At 40.6% G+C, this 26124-nt stretch overlaps 1 protein-coding gene across 2 annotated transcripts in view; it reads left to right on the top strand.

The window, feature by feature from the left end:
* EFR3A (EFR3 homolog A) overlaps positions 1-25513 on the top strand; it is a 98493-nt gene extending 72980 nt beyond the window's left edge. For both annotated transcript variants that reach the window (XM_067467281.1, XM_067467282.1), the window contains 9 exons: positions 4583-4714; positions 5192-5262; positions 7334-7461; positions 12139-12189; positions 14556-14644; positions 16872-16920; positions 17231-17334; positions 19292-19341; positions 20750-25513. In XM_067467281.1, coding sequence (XP_067323382.1) covers positions 4583-4714; positions 5192-5262; positions 7334-7461; positions 12139-12189; positions 14556-14644; positions 16872-16920; positions 17231-17334; positions 19292-19341; positions 20750-20855 — 780 coding nt within the window. In that variant the 3' untranslated portion in view covers positions 20856-25513. The remainder of the gene's footprint in view (positions 1-4582; positions 4715-5191; positions 5263-7333; positions 7462-12138; positions 12190-14555; positions 14645-16871; positions 16921-17230; positions 17335-19291; positions 19342-20749) is intronic.
* Positions 25514-26124: the final 611 nt, after the last annotated feature.

The following is a 26124-nucleotide window of genomic DNA, read 5'->3' as shown; positions in this document are numbered from 1 at the left end:
AAGAACTTCCTGACTGTGAGAGCTGTTCAGCAGTGAACTCTCCACCCCAGAATGTGGTAGAGTCTCCTTCTTTGGAGACATTTAAGCAGAGGCTCCATGGTCATCTGTTGGGGTGCTTTGAATGTGATTTTCCTGCTTTCTGGCAGTGAGTTGGACTAGATGGCCCATGAGATCTTTTCAAATTCTATGATTCTATTATTTTTACTGGCTGCATAAGAATTACACATTCAGTTATGTGTCAGTAACTTATTCAGTTATGTGTTCAACTCCTACCCTTTCTGTATGTTGGTTCCCTAAGTGAGCTTTCTTAGTCATTTTTGAATATCTTATTTCTTTTCCTTTCTTCTTAAAAATATAAAACAGTGTAAGTAACACTGGGACACATGTGGCTTATCTCATCACTTGCAATTACTCTAAAAAAGCAAAGATATAATTTTCCTGGGATACTCAATAAGGTTTTAGTGTTAGAGTGCTCTTGCATGAAAGTATTCCAGAGATAGTAGTAGAGTGCTATTACATAAGAGTATTCTAGTACTATAATTCATTACCTCGGAGGGGCTTAATGGAGCATTTGCCTCTGAGCAGATGAGTCACACGGCTTCCCACATAACTTGGACTTTCTTTGCTTTTAAAAAAAAATTAAGGTGAAGGTGAAAACATGGAAGGAATAGATTGAACGTATTCCCTCTGTTTTCATTCCTGGAAGAAGGAATGCTGTGAATATGATTACCGACAGAATGTAGCATAAGAGATAACCGTTTCTGAAGAGGAATTATCTCTGGGTGAAGTTCTGCTTTGTAGTTCATCACCTCTACCTGAGTTTCATGGTGATGCACAGGCTCTAGAGATTGCATCCGTATTGCAAAACTGTTGATTTTGCACACTCTGTTGCTTAACACAGGGCTGGATTGACTTGCAGGCAAGTGGAGGGCGCATTCAGAGAGCCCCTTTTTTTGCAGTAACTCCCGAAATAAAGAAGGGGCTGTCCAGAGGATGTCCTGGATAATCCTGAATTAATTATCCACAAACTAGGGAAACTTTCATAGAAGCATAGAATCAAAGTGTTGGAAGAGACCTCATGGGCCTTCCAATCCAACCCCCTGCCAAGAACTTTGCAAACTTTGGTTTGCAGCAAATTAATTAGAATTTCTTGACTGCAGTCCAGACACCATTCCCACAGTTTTCCGGACTAAATTATTCTGGAAAACTGTGGGAATACCCCTCCTCCCCCACAGCCCCCAAACCCCTTTCAAAGGTAAGAAAAAACTTACCTGGCCTACAGTAGACTGTAGCCGGAGCTCTCCCGGAGCTTGGAAATGATGCACCAGGAGAGCAAGGGGGTAGAAATGACATGCTCTCCTGGCGCATCATTTCTACGTACCGGGAGAACTCCGGTTACAGTCTAGTGGAGGCCAGGTAAGTTTTCTTTACTTTTCATAGGGGTTTGGGGACTTTGGGGAAGGGTGGCCGTTCCATGAGAGCATCTGGACACCCAACTCAGAAAGCCCACACTTTCTGGGGTTTGTATAGAAAGGCCTCAAGTAACATCTGCGTTTTTAAAATGTGGATGGTTCTGGGATAAAGGCTTGTCTGGAACCACCCTGGGTTTTATTTTATGTTACTAGAAGTTTAAGATCCCCCACCAGGTTTATCTCTCATGTTTCCTTCCTTTCAATTGCTCATGGAGGTGGAGGTGTGGGGTTCTTGATATTACTCTTAAACCATTGGAAGTAATAAAGTGTGTGTATGTGTGTGTTGCAAGTGAATTAGAAATTTCCGAATGGATGTAAATCTTTTTTTTTTCAAGAGGTGCTTGTACGCTCAACTGATTTTGTCCTGAAACATCAGTTGCAGATAAATTTTGCACTGAATAATTAGTATCAAATAGTTATGAATTAGACATGTTGTCAAGTGCTAGTCAGTATCCCAAACCAATTTTGAATAATTGCTGTGGGCATGCATTCTTTTGATGTAAAATTAAATTTAAATACGAACTCTGTACTGAAGTGATTTGATACATTTTTATAGTTTTGATCTATACATAATATTCTACTACCTATAACTCAATTTTCCTTTCTTTTTTATTTGGTACCTTTTGGAAGGGGCTAAGACAGCGGGTTAAACCTCTAAGCTGTAGAACTTGCTTACTGGAATGTTGGCAGTTCGATTTTGCGGTATAGGGTGGGCTCCTGTTGTTAGCTCCCGCTTCTGCCAACCTATCAGTTCGAAAACATGAAAGAAATTGGTGATCTATCTGTTTCAACTGTATTTTTCTTTTATTTAATGCTGCTATGATACAGTTTTGGAGCCCCCAGTGGCACAGCAGGTTAAACTGCTGAGCTGCTTAATTTGCTGATCAAAGGGTCAGCAGTTTGAATCCAGGTAGCAGGGTGAGCTCCCACTGTTAGCCCCAGCTTCTACCAACCTAGCAGTTCGAAAACATGCAAATGTGAATAGATCAATAGGTACCACTTCAGCGGGAAGGCAACAGTGCTCCATGTAGTCATGCCGGCCACATGACCTTGGTATCTATGAACAATGCTGGCTCTTCAGCTTAGAAATTGAGATGAGCAGCACTCCCCAGAGTCGGACACGACAAGACTTAATGTCAAGGGAAAACCTTTACCTTTACTACATTTTGGAAACAAACTCTACAGTTGTGTTTATATCACTATGTAAATAGCTAACATTATTCATGAGTAAAAATGGAAGCACCTGTAGTTTATCCTGTAGCACCTTGTAATTTATCTAGTTATGGATAAGCTCCATTTCATTAATGATTGTAGATTTGAGTCAGAGGTGTATCCAGTACATGTTTATTGTGCAAGCAATCTTTCAATGCAGTTGTAAGGTGACACAATCTGTTCTGGAGCTCTTTTGAATTACTACTAGCACAAAAACCCCAAAAATTCACAAAACAGTGATATTTTTATTGGACCAGTTAAAAAAACACAAAGCACATCATGTGCTCTGGAATCACACAGTTAAGTTTCTTGCACAATGACTTGTGCAAAATAATGTAATTCAGATAGGATATCTGAAGGACCATATTGTCCTAGAAATCCCTGCCCAAGCTCTAAGATATTATTATTATTATTATTATTATTATTATTATTATTATTATTAACTTTATTTGTACCCCGCTAACATCTCCCAAAGGACTCGGTGCGGCTTACAAAGGCCAAGGCCCTCAATAAAACAACAGCATAACAAATACAACACTCAAACTCATGAAGCAAATCAATAAACATTAAAGCAGTAACAATAAAAACATTAAAACAATACGTCATGACACATTTAAAACTAGGACCGGGCCTAATGTAATGACTAAAATTAAAAGTGCTGGACATGACAGGTGAAATGTAAGGATTTTAGGGTAGGTGCGATGTGCAGACAATCTTAAATCTCTAATAAAGTGTGTTTGGGACATGATGCTGGGAGTTTCCTATTCTGGAAAGGCACACTGGAACAGCCAGGTCTTCAAGCTCTTCCTAAAGACTGCCAATGTTGGGGCTTGTCTGATGTCCTTGGGGAGAGAGTTCCTGAGTCAGGGGGCTACCACAGAGAAAGCCCTGTCCCTCGTCCCCACCAAACGCGCTTGTGACGCAGGTGGAATCGTGAGCAGGGCCTCTCCAGATGAATGGAGGGATTGTGTGAGTTCATATACGGAGATGCGGTCATGCAGGTAGGCGGGTCCCAAACCGTTTAGGGCTTTGTAGGTGAGCACCTGCACCTTGAATTGGGACCAGAAAATGAACGGCAGCCAATGGAGCTCCATAAACAGGAGGGTTGACCTCTCTCTGTAAGGAGCACCAGTTAATAACCTGGCCGTCGGCCGTTGGACCAATTGGAATTTTCAAGCCGTTTTCAAGGGCAGCCCCACATAGAGCACATTACAGTAGTCCAATCTAGAGGTGACCAAGGTATGGACCACCCCGGCCAGTTCAGCCTTTACGAGGTACGGTCGCAGTTAGCACACGAGTCTTAATTGTGCAAAAGCCCTCCCAGCCACTGCCGACGCCTGAGCCTCAAGCATAAGTGATGAATCCAAGAGGACACCCAAACTGCGGACCTGTGACTTCAGGGGGAGATCTTCAGGAGAAACCATTATTTCAGTCCTACAAACTTTTCATGAACATTTGGTAGTCGCTGCCCTCAGATTTTGAAATATCCTCCTTAGTGAAGTGTTACGACCAAGTAAAATTTACACTTTTCTAATAGGCTTTTCAAAATGGACTGCAACAACCTCTTAATGTTGTTTTTGTTTCTTTTCATATCCTGTCTCCTAATGAATTTTGCATGGTTTTAAATATTTAAATTGCTTTATTGCTTTTTAAAAGCAAGTTGCATATACAATTGATGTTTTTATATGTTTTTAATTTCTTTTGGTTTCAACGTTCTGTAAATTAGCTTGAGTCACTTGGATAAGAAGGTGGAATGCACATCAACATCATTGTCATTCAGCACAATCGTGTTAATGGGGATTTCCATTCCACTTATATTAAATTGAATACAGCTCTCTATGTTTCCGTAAATGTGTAGAGCACCATATCTTATACTTGATTTTTTTTTCAAATTGAAGGACATTGCAATCCTTAATGAGGATAATTTGCCCATGTTCCATCGTTGTAGCATCATGGCAGTAGTAGCTGCCTACCTCAATTTTCTGAGCCAGATGATAGCGGTTCCTGCTTTTTGCCAGCATATCGGCAAGGTAATGTATTGCTTTGGAGTATCACATATGTCTGGTATTGGTTCTGGGGAGAAAGCAAATTGACAATACAATGACGAAATGCATTTGAGGTAAATGCTTTTTGGGAAGTAGGGGCAAACAGTATGAGGCAAATGGAATTGCAGTCGTCCAACATCTCTTAGGAGTGTAATGTAGTCATCTAGACACAGTTGCTCATCCCTATAGTATGTGTGGCCCTTTTGCTGACATGGAGCTTTTGGCAATTCTAGCTGTGTGGCATCCACACAGCTAGTAAAGAAGCTCCTCAACCACAATAAATATATCAGCAGACATATTTCTATGAATCAAGGGAAAAGCAGCAGTTCCCCTGAAAGGGTTATTCACACGTGTTCCACCTTTATGACTCACAATGAAATACTCATTCCAACCCAGATCAAGAATGACACCAAGAATACAATTTCACTGTATTGAGAACAATAGTTTTGTTTTGTTTTGCAGGTCATTGAAACCAGAAATGTAGAAGCACCCTATTTTTTACCAGAAACCATTTTCAGAGAGAAGAAATGCAAGTATGCAAAATAATATCTTTTGCTCCCTGTGTTGGTAATTCCATGCTCTTGGGATGTTGAACTGCAGTTCTCATCAGCTCTGATCAGCACAAAAGGTTGCTGAGAATTACAGTTCACTATCTGGAGAGTTGCACAATTCTTACTTTGGGTGGACTTAGTAAGTCAGTAATCAATTAGTAAGTAGCTCAAAAGAATATAAGGGAGGGAATGGAATGTAGATCCCTTCAGATGTTACTGGATTACAAGCCTCATCAGCCTTAATCAGTGTTACAAGATTTGTTGCCAGTTCCTCCCTTTGAAACGAAGGCCCCTGCCAGACAGGCTCTATATCCAAGGATCTGAGCCCAGGTTTTCTGCTTTAAACTGGGTTATATGAGTCTGCACTGCCAGATAATGTGGGATAAACAAAAAAGCCTGGGATCAGATCCTGGGATATAGGGCCTGTCTGGAAGCGCCTGAAGATAGTGTGACTTGGCCAACATCACCCAGTGGGTTTCCATGGCCCAGGGGAGATTTGAGCCCTGGTTTCCTAGGTCCTGGTCCAGCACTCCAGTCAGTAGACCAAGTTGTCTTTCAAGATCCTAAGTAGCAGCCAACAATAAAGCAAGGGAACGGAATGTGGAACCCTTCTGATGTCCAATGTGGGCTAGGCAAAACTACGGGAGGTGGATCTGTAATTGGTTAAATGGACGGACCCAGAGGGTGCTCACCAATGCTTCCTCTTAATCTTGGAAAGAAGTGGCGAGTGGAGTGCCACAGGGTTCCGTCCTGGGCCCGGTCCTGTTCAACATCTTTATTAATGACTTAGATGAAGGGTTAGAAGGCAGGATCATCAAGTTTTCAAACGACACCAAATTGGGAGGGATAGCCAATACTCCAGAGGACAGGAGCAGGATTCAAAACGATCTTGACAGATTAGAGAGATGGGCCAAAGCTAACAAAATGAAGTTCAACAGGGACAAATGCAAGATACTCCACTTAGGCAGAAAAATCGAAATGCAAAGATACAAAATGGGGGACGATGCCTGGCTCGAGAGCAGTACGTGCGAAAAAGATCTTGGAGTCCTTGTGGACAAGTTCAACATGAGCCAACAATGTGATGTGGCGGCAAAAAAAAGGCCAATGGGATTTTGGCCTGCATCAATAGGAGCATAGTGTCTAGGTCCAGGGAAATAATGCTACCCCTCTATTCTGCTTTGGTTAGACCACACCTGGAATATTGTGTCCAATTCTGGGCACCACAATTCAAGAGAGATATTGACAAGCTGGAATGTGTCCAGAGGAGGGCGACAAAAATGATCAAGGGTCTAGAGAACAAGCCCTATGAGGAGCGGCTTAAGAAGCTGGGCATGTTTAGCCTGAAGAAGAGAAGGCTGAGAGGAGATATGATAGCCATGTATAAATATGTGAGAGGAAGCCACAGGGAGGAGAGAGCAAGCTTGTTTTCTGCTTCCTTGGAGACTAGGACGCGGAACAATGGCTTCAAACTACAAGAGAGGAGATTCCATGTGAACATGAGGAAGAACTTCCTGCTGTGAGAGCCATTCAGCAGTGGAACTCTGTCCCGGAGTGTGGTGGAGGCTCCTTCTTTGGAAGCTTTTAAACAGAGGCTGGATGGCCATCTGTCGGGGGTGCTTTGAATGCAATATTCCTGCTTCTTGGCAGGGGGTTGGACTGGATGGCCCATGAGGTCTCTTCCAACTCTTTGATTCTATGATTCTATGATGTTGCTAGACTGCAACTGCCTTGAACCTTATATCACATATCCAATGATGAACAGTGATATAAGCTGATGTCTAGTGACACCTTGTGGACCACATATTCCCCAACCCATTTTAAAGGTTTTAATTTATTTTGTGTCAAAAGCAGAAATAAATAAGTCTAAAACTGATTTTAAAGGTAAACAGAGGGCAAGATGCATGTATTCTGCAAACTGTCAAGGGGAACAAAAATATTAGCAGTTACTACCTCTGAGATCTTTACATTAATCTGTACTCCCTCTTGTGCTGTTGTTTTCTTGGCTTAGTGCTATGATGAATAGAAATTAATAATCTTGAATTTTGTTTTGAAGCCTACCCAATTCCCTGGGAAAGGATGAAACAAACTTGTTTTTCCTGACCAACCAGATGGCAGAATCACTGGGTGGCAGTGGATACTGTGTGGAACGGCTATCGGTCCCTTATGTACCTCTTGTGACAGGTAGGCTATTGATGGTTCACAAGTTTTTTTAAAAAAAATATTTGGTGTTTCACACACACACACCTGTATTTTATTGGATTTGTTTTAAACATTTTTGTACACAATTTCATCCTATTTTTACCTTTTTAATGTTTTTCCTTACATTTCTTTATATGTGTTTGTATCTACCCGAAATACTCGCATCTAAGTCCAGAAATTTTATTCAAAAAATCAACCCCAAAACCCAGGGCTGGCTTATTCCCAGGTCAATATAGTACTATATCTTAGCCCTTATTAAAAGGCAAACCATTCCCTTTTACGAGCGTATTCCCTTGTCCAAACATATCTCCCCCTACAAACCATCTCGGGGGTTAAAATCGTCTGGGGAGGCTCTGCTCTCGGTCCCACCGTCTTCACAAGCATGGCTGGTGGGGATGAGAGACAGGGCCTTCTCTGTGGTTGCCCCTCAGCTGTGGAGCTCCCTCCCTAGTGACATCAGATCAGCTCCCTCCCTCCTAGCGTTCAGAAGGAGAGTAAAAGTCTGGCTTTGGGAGCAGGCTTTTGGAAAATAATGCAGTTAAGTAATTTAAATGTGGAAAATGTGCAATTTGACTACAGAATGGCCCTAGACTTTGACCCTGGATGGCATGATTACATTGAAATGTATTTTAGTCATGTTATTATGTATTAATTTTCATTCAAGTTATTTTAAATTACCATTGTATGTTTTTAAGGCACTATGGATGTGCCATATATGAGCTGCCCTGAGTCCACCTTGGGGTAGAGAAAGGTGGATATAAATAAAATAAATAAATAAATAAATTCTGTGAATAGACTGGTATAAGGTGAAAGCTTAGTCTATCCTGAGAAAACGTAAAAGAAGCACCAATCTCTTCTACTTTCTCTGCCACGGTGTTGCTTCTGCCCATTTTGAATGTTTGGCAGCAGCCCGGGCTAACTGGGCCCTCAAATCAACAATGATGCTTCCCATTCTCCTTATTCAGAGGTCATACAAAACCCATAATTTGACCCAAAATCTGCCCTCAATCTACACAGATTGAGTTTACATGAGTGTACACAATATACTATAATATTTTTGTAGTTCATTTTATGCCCCAGTCTGGAGAGAAATGGTGTGATATTAGTGAATGAGCAGTAACAAGAGCAAACAAATGACATTATAGTGTAGTTTTATTTGTCAGGGTTTCCACTTTGGAGGTTCTAAGATACTGTAGAATGTATAGATCACTGCTATTTCAGTCTTTTCTTTCTTTCTTGTTCATGTCCAGCATTATTTTTTAACTTTAATTACATTTGGCCCAGCCATAGATTTTAAATGTGTTTTGTGCTATTGTTCAATGTTTATGCTATTTGTGTATGAGATTTATTTTCGATTGCTTTGTATTAGTATTTGTATTTTGTTTTGTATTGTGGTTCTTATTGCTTGTATTGATGTATTGTGGGCTCGGCCTCATGTAAGCCACACCGAGTCCCTTGGGAGATGGTAGCAGGGTATAAATAAAGTATTATTATTATTATTATTATTATTATTATTATTATTATATCCAACCAATGGTGCAAAGCTAGGATACTTAACTGAGGTGCAGAACCCTGTATGTCTGGCAACTACTTTAATAAGCTGTCCTACCCCTGCGCAGCTGTGGGAGGAAAGCAGTTTGCCTTCTCCCCAAAAAGAGAAATTAAAGTAGTTCCGACTGGAAGTACTGAGGGCTGGGAGAGAGCCAGGCTAATTGCCTGAGCCTGCCCCTAAATGATTCTAGACCTGATCTGCGACCTACCACAGTTGCCCATTAAACAGTCTAAATTTTGGTCGCTGTATGGGATCAGGTAGGATTTTTTCCCTCCTATGTTCTGGAAGGGTTTTTTGCCTACCCTATACTGTTGTGGGGCAAATTGGGATAGTGCACCATTAAATAATCTTCAACTGGTAAGGGAAATAAAAAGGTTTGGTATACACCCAAGATACCTCCCTCAGGGGTGAAGGCCATTAACTAAAACACTCACCTAGGGTCTATTTGACAAGGTGAGGTGAAATCAGATGGCCTAGGAATGGGGAGAGTCTTGTTGTGCAGAAGCAGATTTTAGCCAGGTCCAATGCAAAAGACACACAGGCAAGAGGAAAAAGGAACAGAAAGAATTTTATCAGCAGAGGCAAAACATAAACTTGCAGTGCTGCGTACATAATCAAATAGTGCAATAAACTTACATAGTTCTTGTAAGTAACATAGAATAAGGCTTCTTCATCATCATTCAAATGAGAGAGCAAAACATAAACCTTGAGTAAATAAATAGCTGTTCCACCATAGCAGAGAGCATCGCTGTTAGAGCATACCAGCATTACAGCATATTGCTTCTCCGAACTGCATTCTAAAATCCATACACTTATACCCCACCGTGTGTGGTCAAAATATGCTGGCCGACCTACATTACCAGCTGCACATAATAATTAACATAATAAGGTTTTTCTTTAACATACACACTTGTTCCTGCTGCGACTTACTGTAACAAGTCTGGCCTCATTAACTTTGAGAGAGACTTCTCTGATACATTTCCCATAGAGGTTACCCAGATTCAGGGAACCCTGGTGTTTCGCCCTAATTAGCTGGGCAGGGACGCTACCTCGGCTTTGCCACACCAAATTCAGGCTCAATGATTTAGACTCAGTTCAAGTTAAATGGGTAACAGTTAAATAAAAGTTGCCCATATTTTAATGCAAAAACTGTTGTGTGGCTTTGTTATTTCAGGGGTTGACAGACAAAAGATCTCAGGTAGCAAGCTGTGCCAGGAGAAGGTATTTCCTGAGATCCAGTAGAGTTACTGGTTGTTCAACAAACAAGTACACAACCTGGTACATTACCCTTGGATTCAATATCCACAGTTACTGAGACTCAAAATCTTTTCCCCCAACCCAGGAAGTGTTTGTGGGCCATTCTAGATCCTCCAGTGCGATCCTATGGTATGTCTTCAGCCCAAGTATAATTAAAAGGTAGGGTTTGCTCTTATCCATGGTTTTAGGTATCCATGGAGATCTTGGAATGTATCCATCGTGGATACTGGGATCATACTATACTCTCACATGGTATGTGAGAATGCTGATTGCTCATAATTGAAGACAGCTTGCACATTTATTGTAATTCCTCTGCTATCTTTCTTGACTGCATCAATGTTTATTTGCTTAGAGCCTTTATTCCCATCTCTACAGTCAAAAAGGCTCCCAGAGCAGCTTACAGATTTTTAATTTGACACTTCCCTACTGTCATACTTGCAAATCAAGAAGACATGAAACACAAGGATAGGAGCATGGAAATGGAAGAGAGGATTAACTCTAGCAAATCCTAGTTGCTGTTCTGTGCCTCAGAGGCCATGGCTGGGATTGAGGGAGTGCTTTTCCTCTCAATTGCTAGGTTTAAGCGTAATGGTACGACACCTGCTGCTCTTCTCCCCTTCTGTGATATTCAGTTGATATGACGGCAGTTAGCCTAAAATCCGGGTTTATGGAAACTCTGCTTGGAATGGTTATACCCTAGACCAGGGGTCCACAAACTTTTTAAACAGAGGGCCAGGTCACAGTTCCTCAAACTGTTGGAGGGCCGGATTATAATTTGAAAAAAAAAACATGAATGAATTTCTATGCATACCACATCTCTTATTTGGAGTGCAAAAATCACTTAAAAACAATACAATAATTAAAATGAAGAACAATTTAACAAATATAAACTTATTAGTATCTCAATGGGAAGTGTGGGCCTGCTTTTGGCTCATGAGATAGGATTGTTGTCATCATTGTTGTGTGCTTTCAAGTCATTTCAGACTTAGGTTCACCCTGAGCGAGGGCCGGGTAAATGACCTTGGAGGGCCGCATCCGGCCCCCGGGCCTTAGTTTGAGGACCCCTGCCCTAGACGTTACACTCAGATGCTTTTAGTTCTGGTGCAATCAGCCCTCCACGTTTGTCGCTGTGAGGGGCTTATATAGGCCCCATAGAAGTTGAAAAACCACCAATGAAAACCCTGTGTTGTTAAAGGCTTTCATGGCCAGAATCACTGGTTTGTTGTGAGTTTTCTGGGCTGTATGGCCATGTTACAGAAGCATTCTCTCCTGCCTACATCTATGGCAGGCATCCTCAGAGGTTGTGAGGTCTGAGGATACCTGCCATAGATGTGGGTGAAACATCAGGAGATAATGCTTCTGAAACATAACCATACAACCTAGAAAACTCACAGCAGACCAATAAAAATCCTTGAATTATTTTTGTACCTAAGAGGACACTTCTCTAGCTCTTCTAGGGCAACTCTATAGTCAACCTGAATATAGACTTGAGCTGGAGGAAGTAGCAATTCCTTGAAAGACTATATTTATCAATATGCGAATAATTAAATCCATAAAAGTTCAACCTGAAAATGTGGTGTAACTGTATATTATAAAGGATTTTGTTTGTAGCCAGTAGACACTTTGAGATTTGTTTGGAGTTTTTTGTCTTCCCAAAATAGAACCTTTTTCTCTCTCATGTCCATTTGTGTGTCAAATAAGCTGATGTCAACACCTTTCTCCAGTCATCTAGTTCTCTTGATCCTGGCATCATGTTTATGACTTTTCTGCTATCCTTATTTTTGAATTTCCTGGCTAGCATGTCAACCTAAATGTTTTGTTTCCACCTTTGTACATCTCTTGATATTTAGCTCTGTTTCCATCTGGCAAAAAGCCTCATAAATGCAGGCGCAAGTCAAAAGGTAAATTGGAACTATAGCTGCTTATCCTTTTTTGCAGCATTTTCCTGTCGTGGTTTAGAATTGTAGACATCCCAGTAAGCATCCTTTGCGTAGATAGATAGAAAGAGCTACTGTGGCTTTCATCTAATTTTTTATGTTGTGAGTTTGGACCTCATCGCATACAATTTTGAACCCGTCTCTAGACACTTTCCCAAAAGGATCCCATGGGGACATCACACAACACACTTTCTGTTTTGTGGCGAACCCTTGAAATCCCATTGGAGTAGTATCTACAGATGTGTTGTTTTGAATGATGGGTTGAAATTCACTCATCTCCAAATGTATAGAAATGGGTTCTTTTGCATGGGTTCTGGCATTTATAGAGGTGTTGCTATAACAGTTTGGTGCACATCTTTGAACTTCTGTTACCAGTGCTAAACTCTTTTACATTATGAAATTGGTTTCCAGATTATTAACTGGGACTAAGACAGTGGTGCTGGAGGAAAGTTCTGAGAATGCCTTGGACTGCGAGAAGATCCAACCAGTCCATACTTCAGGAAATAAAGCCCCACTGCTCATTGGAGGGAAGGATATTAGAGACAAAGTTGAAGTATTTTGTCCACATCATGAGGAGACAGGAAAGCTTAGAGAAGGCAATTATGCAGGGGAAAGTGGAAGGTAAAAGGAAGAGGGTCCAAACAAGGACATGGATGGATGGCATCCTTGAAGTGACTGGCTTGACTCTGAAGGAGCTGCGGGAGGTGACGGCTGACAGGGAGCTCTGGCGTGGGCTGGTCCATGAGGTCATGAAGAGTCAGAAATGACTGAACGAATGAACAGCAAAAGACAGTGGTTCTCAACTTGTGGGTCCCCAGATGTTTTGTCCTTCAACTCCCAGAAATCCTAACAGCTGGTAAACTAACTGGGATTTCTGAGAGTTGTAGGCCAAAACACCTGGGAACCCACAGGTTGAAAACCACTGAACTAAGAGATTGAAAAGTATCTCACCAGTATTCCTCCAGGCACCATTTAAAATACTGTTTTTGGATTGGACAGTGTAATTACAATGCATAGTTGTAGTTTGACAACACCTTTAACTGCCATAGCCACATCTTACTGAATCTTGTGATTTACACTTTGATGAAGTTCTTACAATTCTTGGTTGGGTGGCTGGACTAGAACTCTCTGAGGGAGAATTTGAAGTTCTTCACCAAGCTATAAATCCCAAGATGCAGTACAATGATCCCTTGACAATTAAAATTGTAGCAAACTACTATAAATATACTCCCAAGAAATCTTTTGATGACTTTGGACCAGAGAAGTTGCAAAAACATGTATGAACTTCCTAGTAGCTTCATAGAAACCCTTCTTGTCTTCATTGTGTATGGGGAATGAAATAATTGCCAATAAGAACAAAAATACTCACCAAGATTCTATATAACAGATGTAGTTATGAATGTATAACTATATCTTGCCTCCTGACCTGACTCCCCAAGCCCAGCTTAATAGCCAGCACCCACATCAAGTAATAGTGGTCTCTTCCTCCCGCAATTGGAATACAGCAGGATGATATTTCTAGTCTTTCTCACTTTTGATCTTTAGGTGTTTATTTATCATGAAAGAAGCTAACAGAGATTACAGTTATAATGTATAAAAACTACAAACAAAGTTTGAAAACTGGGCATTATGCTAAGTTTCCTTTGATCAGAAGCTGGCCACTTCAATTGCCTCTGGTGTCATTGTAAGAAGGTCCTCCATTGTGTATGTGGCGGGGCACAGACTGCATTGTAGTAAGTGGTCTGTGGTTTGCTCATCTCCACATTCGCATGTCATGGTCTCCACTCTGTAGCCCCATTTCTTAAGATTGGCTCTGCATCTCATGGTACCAGAGCACCGTCCGTTCAGTGTCTTCCAAGACGCCCAGTCGTCTGTGTGCTCAGAAGAAAGTTTCTCATCTGGTATCAGTCACTGATTGAGGTTCTGGGTTTTAGCCTGCCACTTTTGCACTCACTTGCTGAGGTGTTCCTGTGTGTATTTCTGTAGATCTTAGGAAGTTGTTTCTTGACTTAAGTCATCAACATACTGACTGATATCCAAACAGAGGATGGGCCAGAGATGTCAATGCCTTGGAAGAATTAAGAATTAACTGTGCCAGAGAATCACCGTGCATTGGTAGTTTAGCATTTGCATTGTAGTAGTTGGTTGTGGGAAATAATTTGTAAAAACAAGACCACAATAAAGACCATCATGCCATACATTGCCGATACAAAAGTAAACAAAATAACAATAGTTTATGAATATTTTATTCAACTTGCATCAGTCTGGGACTATGAATTTAAGTATATGAAAAGATGGGTGATGGAATTCTTGTTACTCTTTTTGTCCAGATGAAGATAGACTGTCCAGGAGGAAGAGTATTGTGGACACCTTGTCAATTCAAGTAGACATTCTGCCAGGCTGCAATCAGGAGGAAAGGGTATGTAAATTCTCGTTTAATTAAAAGAATGTCATTTTTACATTGTGTTTCCTAATGCTTTCCAACATCCCCACCTTTAATTTTAAAATATCAGCTCAAAACCCTGGTGTGCATTCAACATCAGTAATATTGCTGATGTGTAATATACGTTTAATATAGTCCTACAACCTGCAACATATCAAAGTCTGATGTCTCTTTGGTATTCATTAGCATCACATTTGAACTGGTGTTATATCATTGTAAAAGACATTAAGAACTGGGGGCCGCTGTAGCACAGCGGGTTAAGCCAATAGCGGCAGAAAATCTGGTTAGCAGTTTGAAGCCACAAGTTGGGCGGTGTGCTGTCGCACGCTGGGCCTGTGCATAAGACTGTAGACAGGACATAAATTCTGTGTGCCCAACAGGATGCCGGGGCTGCCTCAGATTAAAGGCCCTTGGATTTCCTTAAAACAGTCTTTAGATTGCTTAAAGGTTCAACAAAGTTCTTTATTGTTGAAAACAAACAGGTACTTTAAGGCTTTCTTAACAGTCTATTGCCTCTCTCTTAATCTTGTCCATGGGGAACAGGCACTATCTTCATAACTGTATACTAACTAATGGGGAAATCCTTAACTTCTAATTTGGGCAGTCTGTCTTTGCCTCTGTTGGCGTGGAGCCCCTGCACCCGGTACCAACTACTTCTGGCTTCCGCAAGTGACCCTTACCAAGCAGAGCTTTGTAGACTTCCAGGGGAAAAGGAGTTCAGGTTTCGGTGATGGCCAGCTGAAGTCCCTCAGCAAAGGAACTGTAAGGCTGTATAATCCTCGGCCAAGCTACGGGACCTTTCTCCCCGGCCAAGCTGTAGAAGATGAAGCTTTCTACAGGAGTTCTTGGTATTATGTCCTGCATGAAAGGCTTCTCTGTATGGACTGAACCCAAAATGGCTCCCTTTCCTCCAAAACCCAAAAAGGGGGTGGGACCAGGGAACCTAACTATAATTGAGAGGTGGCTTGCCCTATGATTGCAGCCAAAAGAAGCCACCTATCTGCAGAGTCCCTGAAACTTAGGACTACAACAAACATTCAATGCAAAGCAAACAAAATTGGAGCTCCTGGTACAGCTGTACCTGCACAGGGGGCGATCCCGGCTGTCAGCCCTACCTTCTGCCTACCAAGCAGTTCAAAAGCATGTAATGCGAGTAGATCAATAGGAAGGTTGCCCCATGCAGACATGCAACACGATCAGAGAAGACGATGAACAACAGGCTCTTCGGCATGGAAAAAAGGAACAAGAGCACCTCCCCATGGTCGAAGTTGAGCATAACCTCCAGATTCTGGAGATGGAAGCAGAAGTTCTTTACCACTGTGTATTGTATGTTGTTGTTTCTATGTAAAAAGGCACTGAATGATTGCCTTAAATATGTAGAACTGTAATCTGATCTGAGTCCCTCTGAGAAAATAAAGCAGAATATAAATGAAGTATCATCATCATCTGTGATTTCCACCAGAAATTCCATAATTCTTCTCATATTTGATAGCTTTAGTATACTCGGGAATTGAATAATTGTCTCTTTTTGTTCATTCTCTTATTTCAATTTTAAATAGCAGTGGAGAAAAGGTTGCTCAACATCTAAGACCAGCTAATTAAAAGTTGTGTCATTGTTACTATTACTTAATTATTATATTTATTTATATGCTGCCTTTTCTCTCTTAAAAGAGACTCAAAGAATCATGAGTTTTCAAGGTAAAATATAAACATATGCCAAGCCAGCTGTCTCATCCTTTATGGCATTTGGATTTGGGGCTCAAATTGGAATAGTGTCTGATGTAAGGTGATAAATCATGACTATTTTGCTTTTGCTAAAAAGACTGGATACTTTCAATGGTTTTTTCTTTTTGGATGCAATTAGGAAAGTTTTTGCATACTTTAGATTATTAAAAAAATTGTATCTAAGATCTTGAATTCATGGTAAAAACTGTTTTTGTGGAAAGAAGAGATGGAAATTTCTCACAAAATGTCCAGAAAAGAAAAATCTCCCAATGGTGGATCTTTTTATTTCACAGTGCTCATTTTGGCCAACAATTAGAAAATATGTGAGAGTGTTTCATAACCTTAGTCTTAACATTTAAAATGCTTTTACTCCATCCTTATAACCTCTTAGAGGAGTAAGAATAGTCCTGATGTCGACCCTCAAAATAACCATGCTGAACTGTATTTTCATCAAGCTCTTCATCATTATGTGTTCTAGGCAAATAGCACTGAAGAGATCACCTTTGAAACACTGAAGCAAGCCATAGGTAAGATATATTGTGTTTCTATGTCCACACATCTTGTCCCACCCCATCTTTTGTTACCCGAGATAGCAATTTGGATTTTTATTGGTTAATACATTTTGTCTGGTTAATCAACCATGGCTTGTTAGAAGATGCATCACATTACCTTCCTTCCAACTCCTCCTAGAACTTTGTGACAGATAAACATGTCCACTGCCACTTCAGCGATTTATTGACATCTTTTTGCATTGCTTCCTTATTTTTGGTTGCTTTACTAATGTCATCAGATACTTTGCAAATGTAACTTCAGTATTTTTATTTAATTTCCCAAAAGACAACAATGCACTTGAGGAACAAGAGAAGGAAAAGAGGCGCCTTGTGATTGAAAAATTCCAGAAGGCTCCTTTTGAAGAAATTGCCGCACAATGTGAAACCAAGGTGAGCATTTAGACAGTGTCTGCAACCTGCTTGCTTATCTTAAGCCATCTTGTTCTTCAAATCACATAATTTAAATATCCACTTTTACTAGATCTCATCTTAAATTCATTTTAGGGTATTTGTTGTAATGTTTACTTACGTTTTAGTTAACTATGTCTTATTGGATTGTTTTGTTTTATTTTTCATCACAATGCTTAATTCTTCGTCATAAGCTTACTGTTATTACGGTTGCTTTATTGTGTACTCTTTTGATACTTTTGTACTCACCTGAGGCAGTAAATGCTTTACTTTTTGTGCATGTAAACTTCCCTGAGTCCCTTTGGGGAGAGAGGGCGGGCTAGAAATAAAGTTTTGTTACTAACTTGGAGACCCAGCAGTGCCCAGGTTATTTGAGAAAGGCATTGTTTGTCTGTGCTCTAAATTTAGTCTAGATCCTATGTCAACTGGGTTCAGTGGGTACGGGTGAACTACAACTCCCATATGTAAGTTCCATCGTCCATGGTCCACCCTCTTCCAAACCACACCAGGATGTAGGTCATTGGAGGCTGTGTGTGCCAAGTTTGGTTTTGATCAGTCATTGGTGTGGGTTGCAGTGGTCTCAGGAAGTGAGTGAAAGTATTGGAAGTCCCATTGTGAATGTTCCATCATCCCACAGACCGTACCAGGATGTAGAGTGGGCCATGGGGACTCTGTGTACCATGTTTGGTCTTGATCCAAACTAGGTGAATAAGGGGGATACGGTAGAATTTCAAAACTACAGGAGCATGCTATTATTTGGGCAACATGTGAGTTGTGAACTGGTGCATTGTCTTGCAGAAGGCAGACATCTCTTGGTTTTGATGGCCTCCTGCAATTTTTGCAGGAGTGAAGCATAGTATGCCCCAGTGATCGTGGTACCATTTGCTAGAAAATCCATCAATACTACTCTGTGCTGGTCCCAAAATACCGTGAGCATGACCTTGCCTGCCAAGAGTTGGGCTGGGCACGTGCCATTTTTGGAGGCGGTGAGTCATGATGATTCCATTGCATTGACTGGACTTTCATCTCAGGATCATAGTGATGGATCTAGCTTTCATCCTGTGTGATCAGTCTGTTGAAAAAGTCCTCCTGGTTTCCATGGCATATAGTTGACTGAGCCTGAGAGCATTCAACTCATTCCTGCTTCTGGAAAGGTGTGAGCAGCCGGGGAACCCAGCAAGAGGATACCTTATGCATATGTGAACATGGTCTTGGATGATTTTTTCCACAGACTCCACAGTAATCTGGACATTTTGGACTAGATGGCGATTTTCCAAAATGGCAACCTCCACTTGCTGGATGGTGTGCTCATCAGCAGCAGAGTGGGGTCGCCCTGAAATTGGAGCTGTTTGCACCAAAGTCCAACCACATTTGAATTGACAATGCCAGTTCTTGACTACATCATATGGGGGGAATCATCACCATAAACCTCTTTCATCTCATCGAACATCTCCTTTGGTGTGTGGCCTTTCAAGGAAAAGAACTTGAGGACTGCTCTGTATTCCACTGGGTCCATTATCAAACCTCACACCACTTCAGCACTTGTAAAATCAAGACTGTAAATTGGCACGTAATCTATAGAGACTTATATCATTACACATGTGCAATTTCAGCATCCTGTGATAAATAGAAGTGGGTCAGGTGAAATCTTTAATGAATGCCCCTCATACAAAAGGAGAACAGGCATTTACATACCAAAAAATAATAAAATTAAATTATTGTTCTCATTCTGCGAGGGTGCACTTGGCCATAATCCCACCAGGAACATGGTCTATGGGATCATGGTACCCCATCCATACAGGTGAGCTGTTGGTGCAGTTAAATCCCAATAACAAGCAATGTCAGCTTTATGAGATGTCAGTTTTCTAGCCTAATTTGTTGGAAGAGGAGGGTGAGAATCCAGCATTTCTCTAAAATAATAAATCATTCCTCTTTCTAGGCAAACTTCCTCCATGACAGGCTGACACAGATATTGGAACGCACTGTTCGGTAAGGCTACGGTAATACATTTGTTTGAGGTGGCAATGAATATGTGAAACAGATGATTTTGGGTTAATTAACTTGTTTTTCTTCTGCAGTTTTAAAAGGCTGCATCCATTTTGGCTTCTTTCCTAGGACTTGCTTCCAAGTAAATATGGTTTGGGTGTTGCAGGCTGTTAATAACAGATGCCAATGAGTCTTCCAATGACTTCTCCATATTAAAAACATTTGTTGCAATTCACTTGGTTTGGTAACCATTCTTTCTCATATAATCAGACAATCATAACGTTGGAATGAGCCCATGAGCTTCACCCAACAACTTTACCAGGCTGCATGGAGAGAATGAGATTCATTTTTAATTGTAATTGAAATATGGGTCAATGACATTTCTGTCATTTTAGAGGGAAGTAGGCCAGAAGACATTGCTTAGTTAAGTAACATTTTGGCCCTGGTATCTGTAGGACCAGTTCCCACAGTTTCATTTATCTGTATCCAACAAAATATGGTCTCTCTAGAGCAGGCATGGGTAAACTTCAGCTCTCCTGGTGTTTTGGACTTCAAAAGAGCTGGGCTTTAGCACAGGTGGTAAATCACCAGCAATGATAAGATCTACCAAATGAAAGGTTGCCAGTTTGAAGCCCCATTGTTGGCATGAGCACCCAACTGTAAGCCTAGCTCACTGTTTACCTAAGCAGTTTGAAAACAGCTTGAGCTATAAGTAGAGAAATTAGGTACTGCAAAAACAACACCATAAAGAGAAAGATCAGAAAATGCCCAGCGTCCAAAAGGAAGGCGCAAATCCTGATGGCTCTTCGTCATAGAGGATGGAGCAACAGCACCACCCTGTGGCTGGATTCGAGCACAGCCTCCAATGCGCCAAAAAGCTGGATGTCGACATAACATACCTCCTTTCTGTTCTGTCTATATCTGTCATGTCTGTCCAAAAGGACATTGAATGTTTGCCATGTATGTGGATTGTGATCCATCCTGAGTCCCCTTGGGGCAATAGGGCAGAATATAAATAAATTATTAGTATTAGTATTAGTATTAGTATTATCTCCCACTATTCCTAACAGCCTCAGGCCATTTCCTTTTCCTGAGGCTATTAGGAATGGTGGGAGTTGAAGTCCAAAACACCTAGAGGGCCAAAGTTGGCCCATGCCTGCTCTAGACATTTCCTATGGACTTCAGTGTGAGTCTACAGTATTCTTGGGCTGGAAAACCTTTGTTTCAACACAGTTCACTATGATCCATAGTTTCACTTTTCCATGTGAAGTTCAATTATGTATTTTTATGCAGATACAGGGGTCATACTGTACTTAACAGAATAGCTGATACAGGATTATCACTGAAAATCATGAATATTTATGAATATGTGAAGCTTAAAAATAATACTCTTTTTTGCTTGTTTTTTTAGACCACCTCCTAGCCCTTCTGGAACAGTATCAATCACTGCTGGACATGCCCATTACCAGTCCATCCCAGTCTATGAGATAAAATTTCCAGATCTTTGTGTGTACTGAACTTCCTTCATTTTTTAACAAAAGAAGAAAGATTTAAACATCTCTGATACTTATTCCACCTAAATCAGTGGTTCTCAACCTTTTTTCCTCCAGATGTTCTGGACGTTCAGCTCCTATAATTCCTGTACATTGACTATACCAGCTGGAAGTTTTGGAAATGAAGTCCAGAACATCTGGAGAAAACAATACTGAACTAAACTAATGTGGTATCTCCATAGAGCAAATTACCTTTGGTTTTGAATTGCACTCCTATGTTAATTTCAAAGACTTTTTTTCTCTATTTCTTTGCTGTATTTTAACATTGTGTTACTCTTTTAATTTAAATTGCAAATGGCTTTTTTAAATATCTGTGTACACATGAGGTTTTTTCTTACAGGTCTAACTTGTATTTTTCAAAACATTTTTCTTTCTCCATTTCAGTAAATTCACAAAATTCACATAGATGTATACTTCTGTGGAATAGGCCTTCTCTTAGTAAATATAAAGTGTGACTCTCTTTGTGACCAAGACTGTAAAGTTATGTACACATAACTAGAGGAAGCCCCATTGCATTTAATGGGAATTACTTCCAAGAATACATGCACGGGACTATACTGTTAAAAGGCCTATGACCACATGAGCAGTAGCCATTAGAAATAGTTTTGAAACTGGATTGAATCTCCTGATCCTTCCCAAAGAATCTAGAGAAGTTTGGTTTTTTCCCTATAAGCTTTGAGATTTTGATATTCACGTTCACAGAAATGCTGCACCCAAGATTTTTCAGTTAAGAGAAACCTAACTTGGTTAGAAATAATTCTATTGCTAAGTAAAATAGAAAAAAATGCATGCACAGATAAGGTGCTATGTATCAACCTTTTCCTTGGTTGAAAATCCACTCTAACAGCAGATGTTTTGCATTCAGTTCTAGCCACTGTAGTACTGGCTAGAAATACATTTACTAGTTTTCAATGTTGCCAATTATCCTTATGAGGAAGGAGAAGAATAAGGATTTAATTCAGATCACACTTTCTTCTCCTTTTAATTTTGTTTTTAAAATGTCACAGTTTTGTAAGCTAACAGACGTCCTCTTCCTGGATTGGGGTTCCACTTAAGAAGATCCATGTCTGCCTAACAGGACTATGATGAAGCTCATAATTATGTAACTATTTGTATGTATATTACTTGAGCTATCCAAGACATTTTGATTGCACTATTCCATATAATGGGTTGTTGTAGGTTTTTGCGGGCTATATGGTCATGGTCTAGAAGCATTCTCTCCTGCCATTTCGCCTGCATCTATGGCAAGCATCCTCAGAGGTAGTGAGGTCTGTTGGAACTAGGAAAAAGGGTTTATATATCTGTGGAATGACCAGGGTGGGACAAAGGACTCTTGTCTGCTGGAGCTAGGTGTGAATGTTTCAACTGACCACCTTGATTAGCATATAATGGCCTGACAGTGCCTGGAGTAAACTTTTGTTGAGAGGTGATTACCTCTCAACAAAACCTACAACAACCCAGTTGTAGGGGCCAGTGATTCCGGCTATGAAAGCCTTCAACATTCCACATAATGATTTGGAAACCCATTAAAAAGTGTCTTACCTAATGGGAAGAGGGTAACAAAATGTGCTGTATTTCCTGCCAAAGGTCAAAAGCTGTGAAGCAGAGCCCCATACATGAGTGGGACCCTGCTGCTGACCGTGCCATGTTTGGCTCCATGCTTGAATGGAGCACCTTTTCCTGCCATCGTTGGCACTTCTAAAGTGCTCCCTTCATTTCCAGAGCTGCACCTCTCGAGAGGCAGATAACTTCTGTTGAAAGTTCTCAAATGTGCAATATTTTTCATGACTAAAGAAATATAGTTTCATACAGACTGGATTTCAGGAAAGCAGATTATTTTGTCAATGCCGGGGAAATTAGTAGGAAATATATATATTTGATATCACAAGAATAAAGGATCAATTACTGATAAATGCTAAACTGTGAAACTGAAGAAGCAAAGGTTACGTTGTGTGAAGTCTCTCTCTTTGTATTAATGAGTGTTCTTCAAACCTATGTGGTGTATAAGACCTTTTGACGATATATCTATGTGTGTTAAGATGCTGTGGCCTACATATGTTAAAGACCTTGTGGTTTGTATGTATTTTACTATGTTTAATGGCTAAACTGAAGTTCATATATTTGGTATAAATGTTAGGATATAATCCTTTCTCAATGTTGTGTTGCAAAGTGATGTATAAAAATGTGTAAATGATTAGGAATGTTGTTACCCTTGCTGTCCTGTAGGTAAAACGAAGGAGCCGTTGTAGCACAAAGACCTGGCTTGCAAGACTTTAAGCTTGGATCCAAAGAGCCCAGTGGATGTACTCAAAGCTGTCCTCCTCCAACACTGGCCTCTTCCAGTGTGTTGGAAAGTAACTGTCCACACATTTGGAAGGTCCAAGGTTGGAGCCAAATCATAGAGTCATAGAATCAAAGAGTTGGAAGAGACCTCATGGGCCAACCAGTCCAACCCCCTGCCAAGAAGCAGGAATATTGCATTTAAATCACCCCTGACAGATGGCCATCCAGCCTCTGTTTAAACGCTTCCAAAGAAGGAGCCTCCACCACACGCCGGGGCAGAGAGTTCCACTGCTGAATGGCTTTCACAGTCAGGAAGTTCTTCCTCATGTTCAGAGGGAATCCAAATGACCCAAAGGATGTGACAATGGTCCCCCTTCCAGCAGCAAGGCCTTGTATTTCACTGGATGGTTGGCCCAAATGTCTACCAATATTAGGCATGCAAGAGTTTCATGGAGAGCCCTGAAGGACCCCAGAGAGATTCATACAAAGTCTTTGGAACCTGAACTCCATCCTGCAAGATTATTCTTTGGCTCATTCATCCTAATGGACTAATTGTAACCCTAACCCACCCCCGTCCCCTTAGAAGTAGCAGTAGATTGAGTGTTGGGATGAGGGAAATATGCATTATTATTAAGATAGCATGTAACCACTCAGTTTAATTACCAATATGGTATCTTTTAGACCAGTGGTTCACAACCTGTAGTTCTCCAAGTGTTTTGGCCTACAACTCCCAGAAATCCCAGCCAGTTTATCAGCTGTTAGGATTTCTGGGAGTTGAAGGCCAAAACATCTGGGGACCCATGGGTAATTTGAGAACCACTATTTTAGACTTTCCTTCTAGAATGAACACATCCCTTGGGTAATTGCTTCCAAGAGGCCGAATAACCTTTAAAGATATTGAAAATGTTGCCATTCGTTACACCACAGAGCTTGGAACAGTATATTTTTCCAACTGCACTTCTAGACCTTTCAGTAAGCATGGCCAGTAGCCCTGCTGGATGGGGGATTCTCTGTGTTGTAGTCTAAAGAGTAACCTTTTCCAGCTGTAATCCTAACTTCCCCATATATAATATAAATTCCTTGTATACACTTTTAAAGTAATTCCTGAGAATCAACAGGACCAAGCAAGAATCACTTGAATGTGCACTCAGAGCATTCCCTGTGTTTGGTCCACAAACTGCCTGAAGGACGCCACATATATATTAAGACATACACACAGCCATGCAGCATCTCTCCAGTTAATGACCCTATTCCAACTTTTCTTGGCCTGTCTGTACACCATCTACATAAAACCCATCTATACACACATAGGAAAGTTGGGATGTAGACCAAGGTCCATTATGCCAGTGGTTCTCAACCTGGGTCCCCAGATGTTTTTGGCCTTCAACTCCCAGAAATCCTAACAGCTGGTAAACTGGCTGGGATTTCTGGGAGTTGTAGGCCAAAAACATCTGGGGACCCCAGGTTGAGAACTACTGCATTATGCCTTCATGGACATTTTTTTCCAAAGTGTCATTTCAGCAAGGCAGATAAAAATATTGTGCACATGGATGGTTTTTACTTTATTTAAAAAGCCACTACATTGTGGACCTCATTGGATTACTTCTCAAGCATGGTTGCTATCACTGTTATTGTCTTTGTGCCAAGCTCTCTTGCCACAAATTAGATTTGCACAAACACTTGTACATCTTCCATTTGTACCCTTATGGTATGACTGGAGAATTTCATAGGATGACTCCACTATCTATTTTTTAAAAGAAAATAGTTGGGATATTTTTCATGAAGAATCACATCCAAATGAGGCCAACTGATACTAGTTTGTCCATAAATTTGCACCTTTGAACATCTCTGTTTGGTTTATATGTGACCCTTTCCTTTTCTTACATACTTTGGGATTCAGAATTCTTTGGCCATACATAAATTGCTCTAAATTATCTTCATTCACATGTGTTCTTGGCATTTTCCAACAGCGTTGTTTCTTGATATCACTCAAGAACAAAATCCTAGAAATAGATGCACCATATAGATCCTTGCATATTAGTTGTACCTCAAATATGAAAACAGGACTCCTGCATAGTGTATCTGTAGTCTTGCTTTTCACTGACAATCATTCCTGTAGCTTCCTTAGGGAAAATTATTGTTGTGTAAATGGACAAGTGCATTTATCCCCTTGCGTTGAAATCAATCAATATAGAGTAAAACTAATGTTAGTTGATTACTTTCCTGTTTATGTTTTCTTGGCTTTACCTAATGGCTGGTTTTTATTCAATGTCGCAATGTGCTTCTGTAATGTTCTGTATTCAGGAAAATAAAAGGGAAATTAAGATTCTGCAATTGTACATTTCATGTGAGAGTTGTCTTCAGTGTGTGTTTTGTCTTTGATCATTCCTAATTAAGGGTGAATTTCGCTGTTGTTGGAGCTTACCTCTTGTCAATGCAAATACTTGAGGGTGGGTTCTATTTCTCTCAAATGATGGCATATTACAGTCAAACCCAAAATAATGCATGTTTTTAAAAAGCAGTCATTGGAAAACATCGCACAAACCAACCCCTACCTCTAGTTTAAGTTCTTCCTAGTATTAAGATAATTTAAGAAAATTGAAAAGCTACCCAAAGAAGGCCAGCTGGCTAGCTCCCTTCTTCCTTCCAAAAGAAACACCTGATGGGGAGATACACACTAGATCTAGAACATTAAATGCAAAAACTCTATGTTAGTGGACTGGCTTGTGTTAGGACAAAATACCTCAGTTAAATCAAAACTAGGGGCACATCTAGACAGCCCCTTAGAAGCGTGAGATCCTGCGTTTACATATGGGGTGTCCAAATGACGCCAGACATAAAAGTGACTGCTTTCAGGACAAAACAAGAAAACCCTGCTTTTTCTGTAGTAATTTGTCAACTATAAAAACCTGGCTCATTTTGAAAGACCCAGGTCTTTGTATTCCAGGCT

Source organism: Anolis sagrei, chromosome 4 (assembly GCF_037176765.1).
Source record: "Anolis sagrei isolate rAnoSag1 chromosome 4, rAnoSag1.mat, whole genome shotgun sequence".
In the NCBI taxonomy this organism is placed as follows: domain Eukaryota; kingdom Metazoa; phylum Chordata; class Lepidosauria; order Squamata; family Dactyloidae; genus Anolis; species Anolis sagrei.
This window is presented reverse-complemented; position numbering and strand designations above follow the sequence as displayed.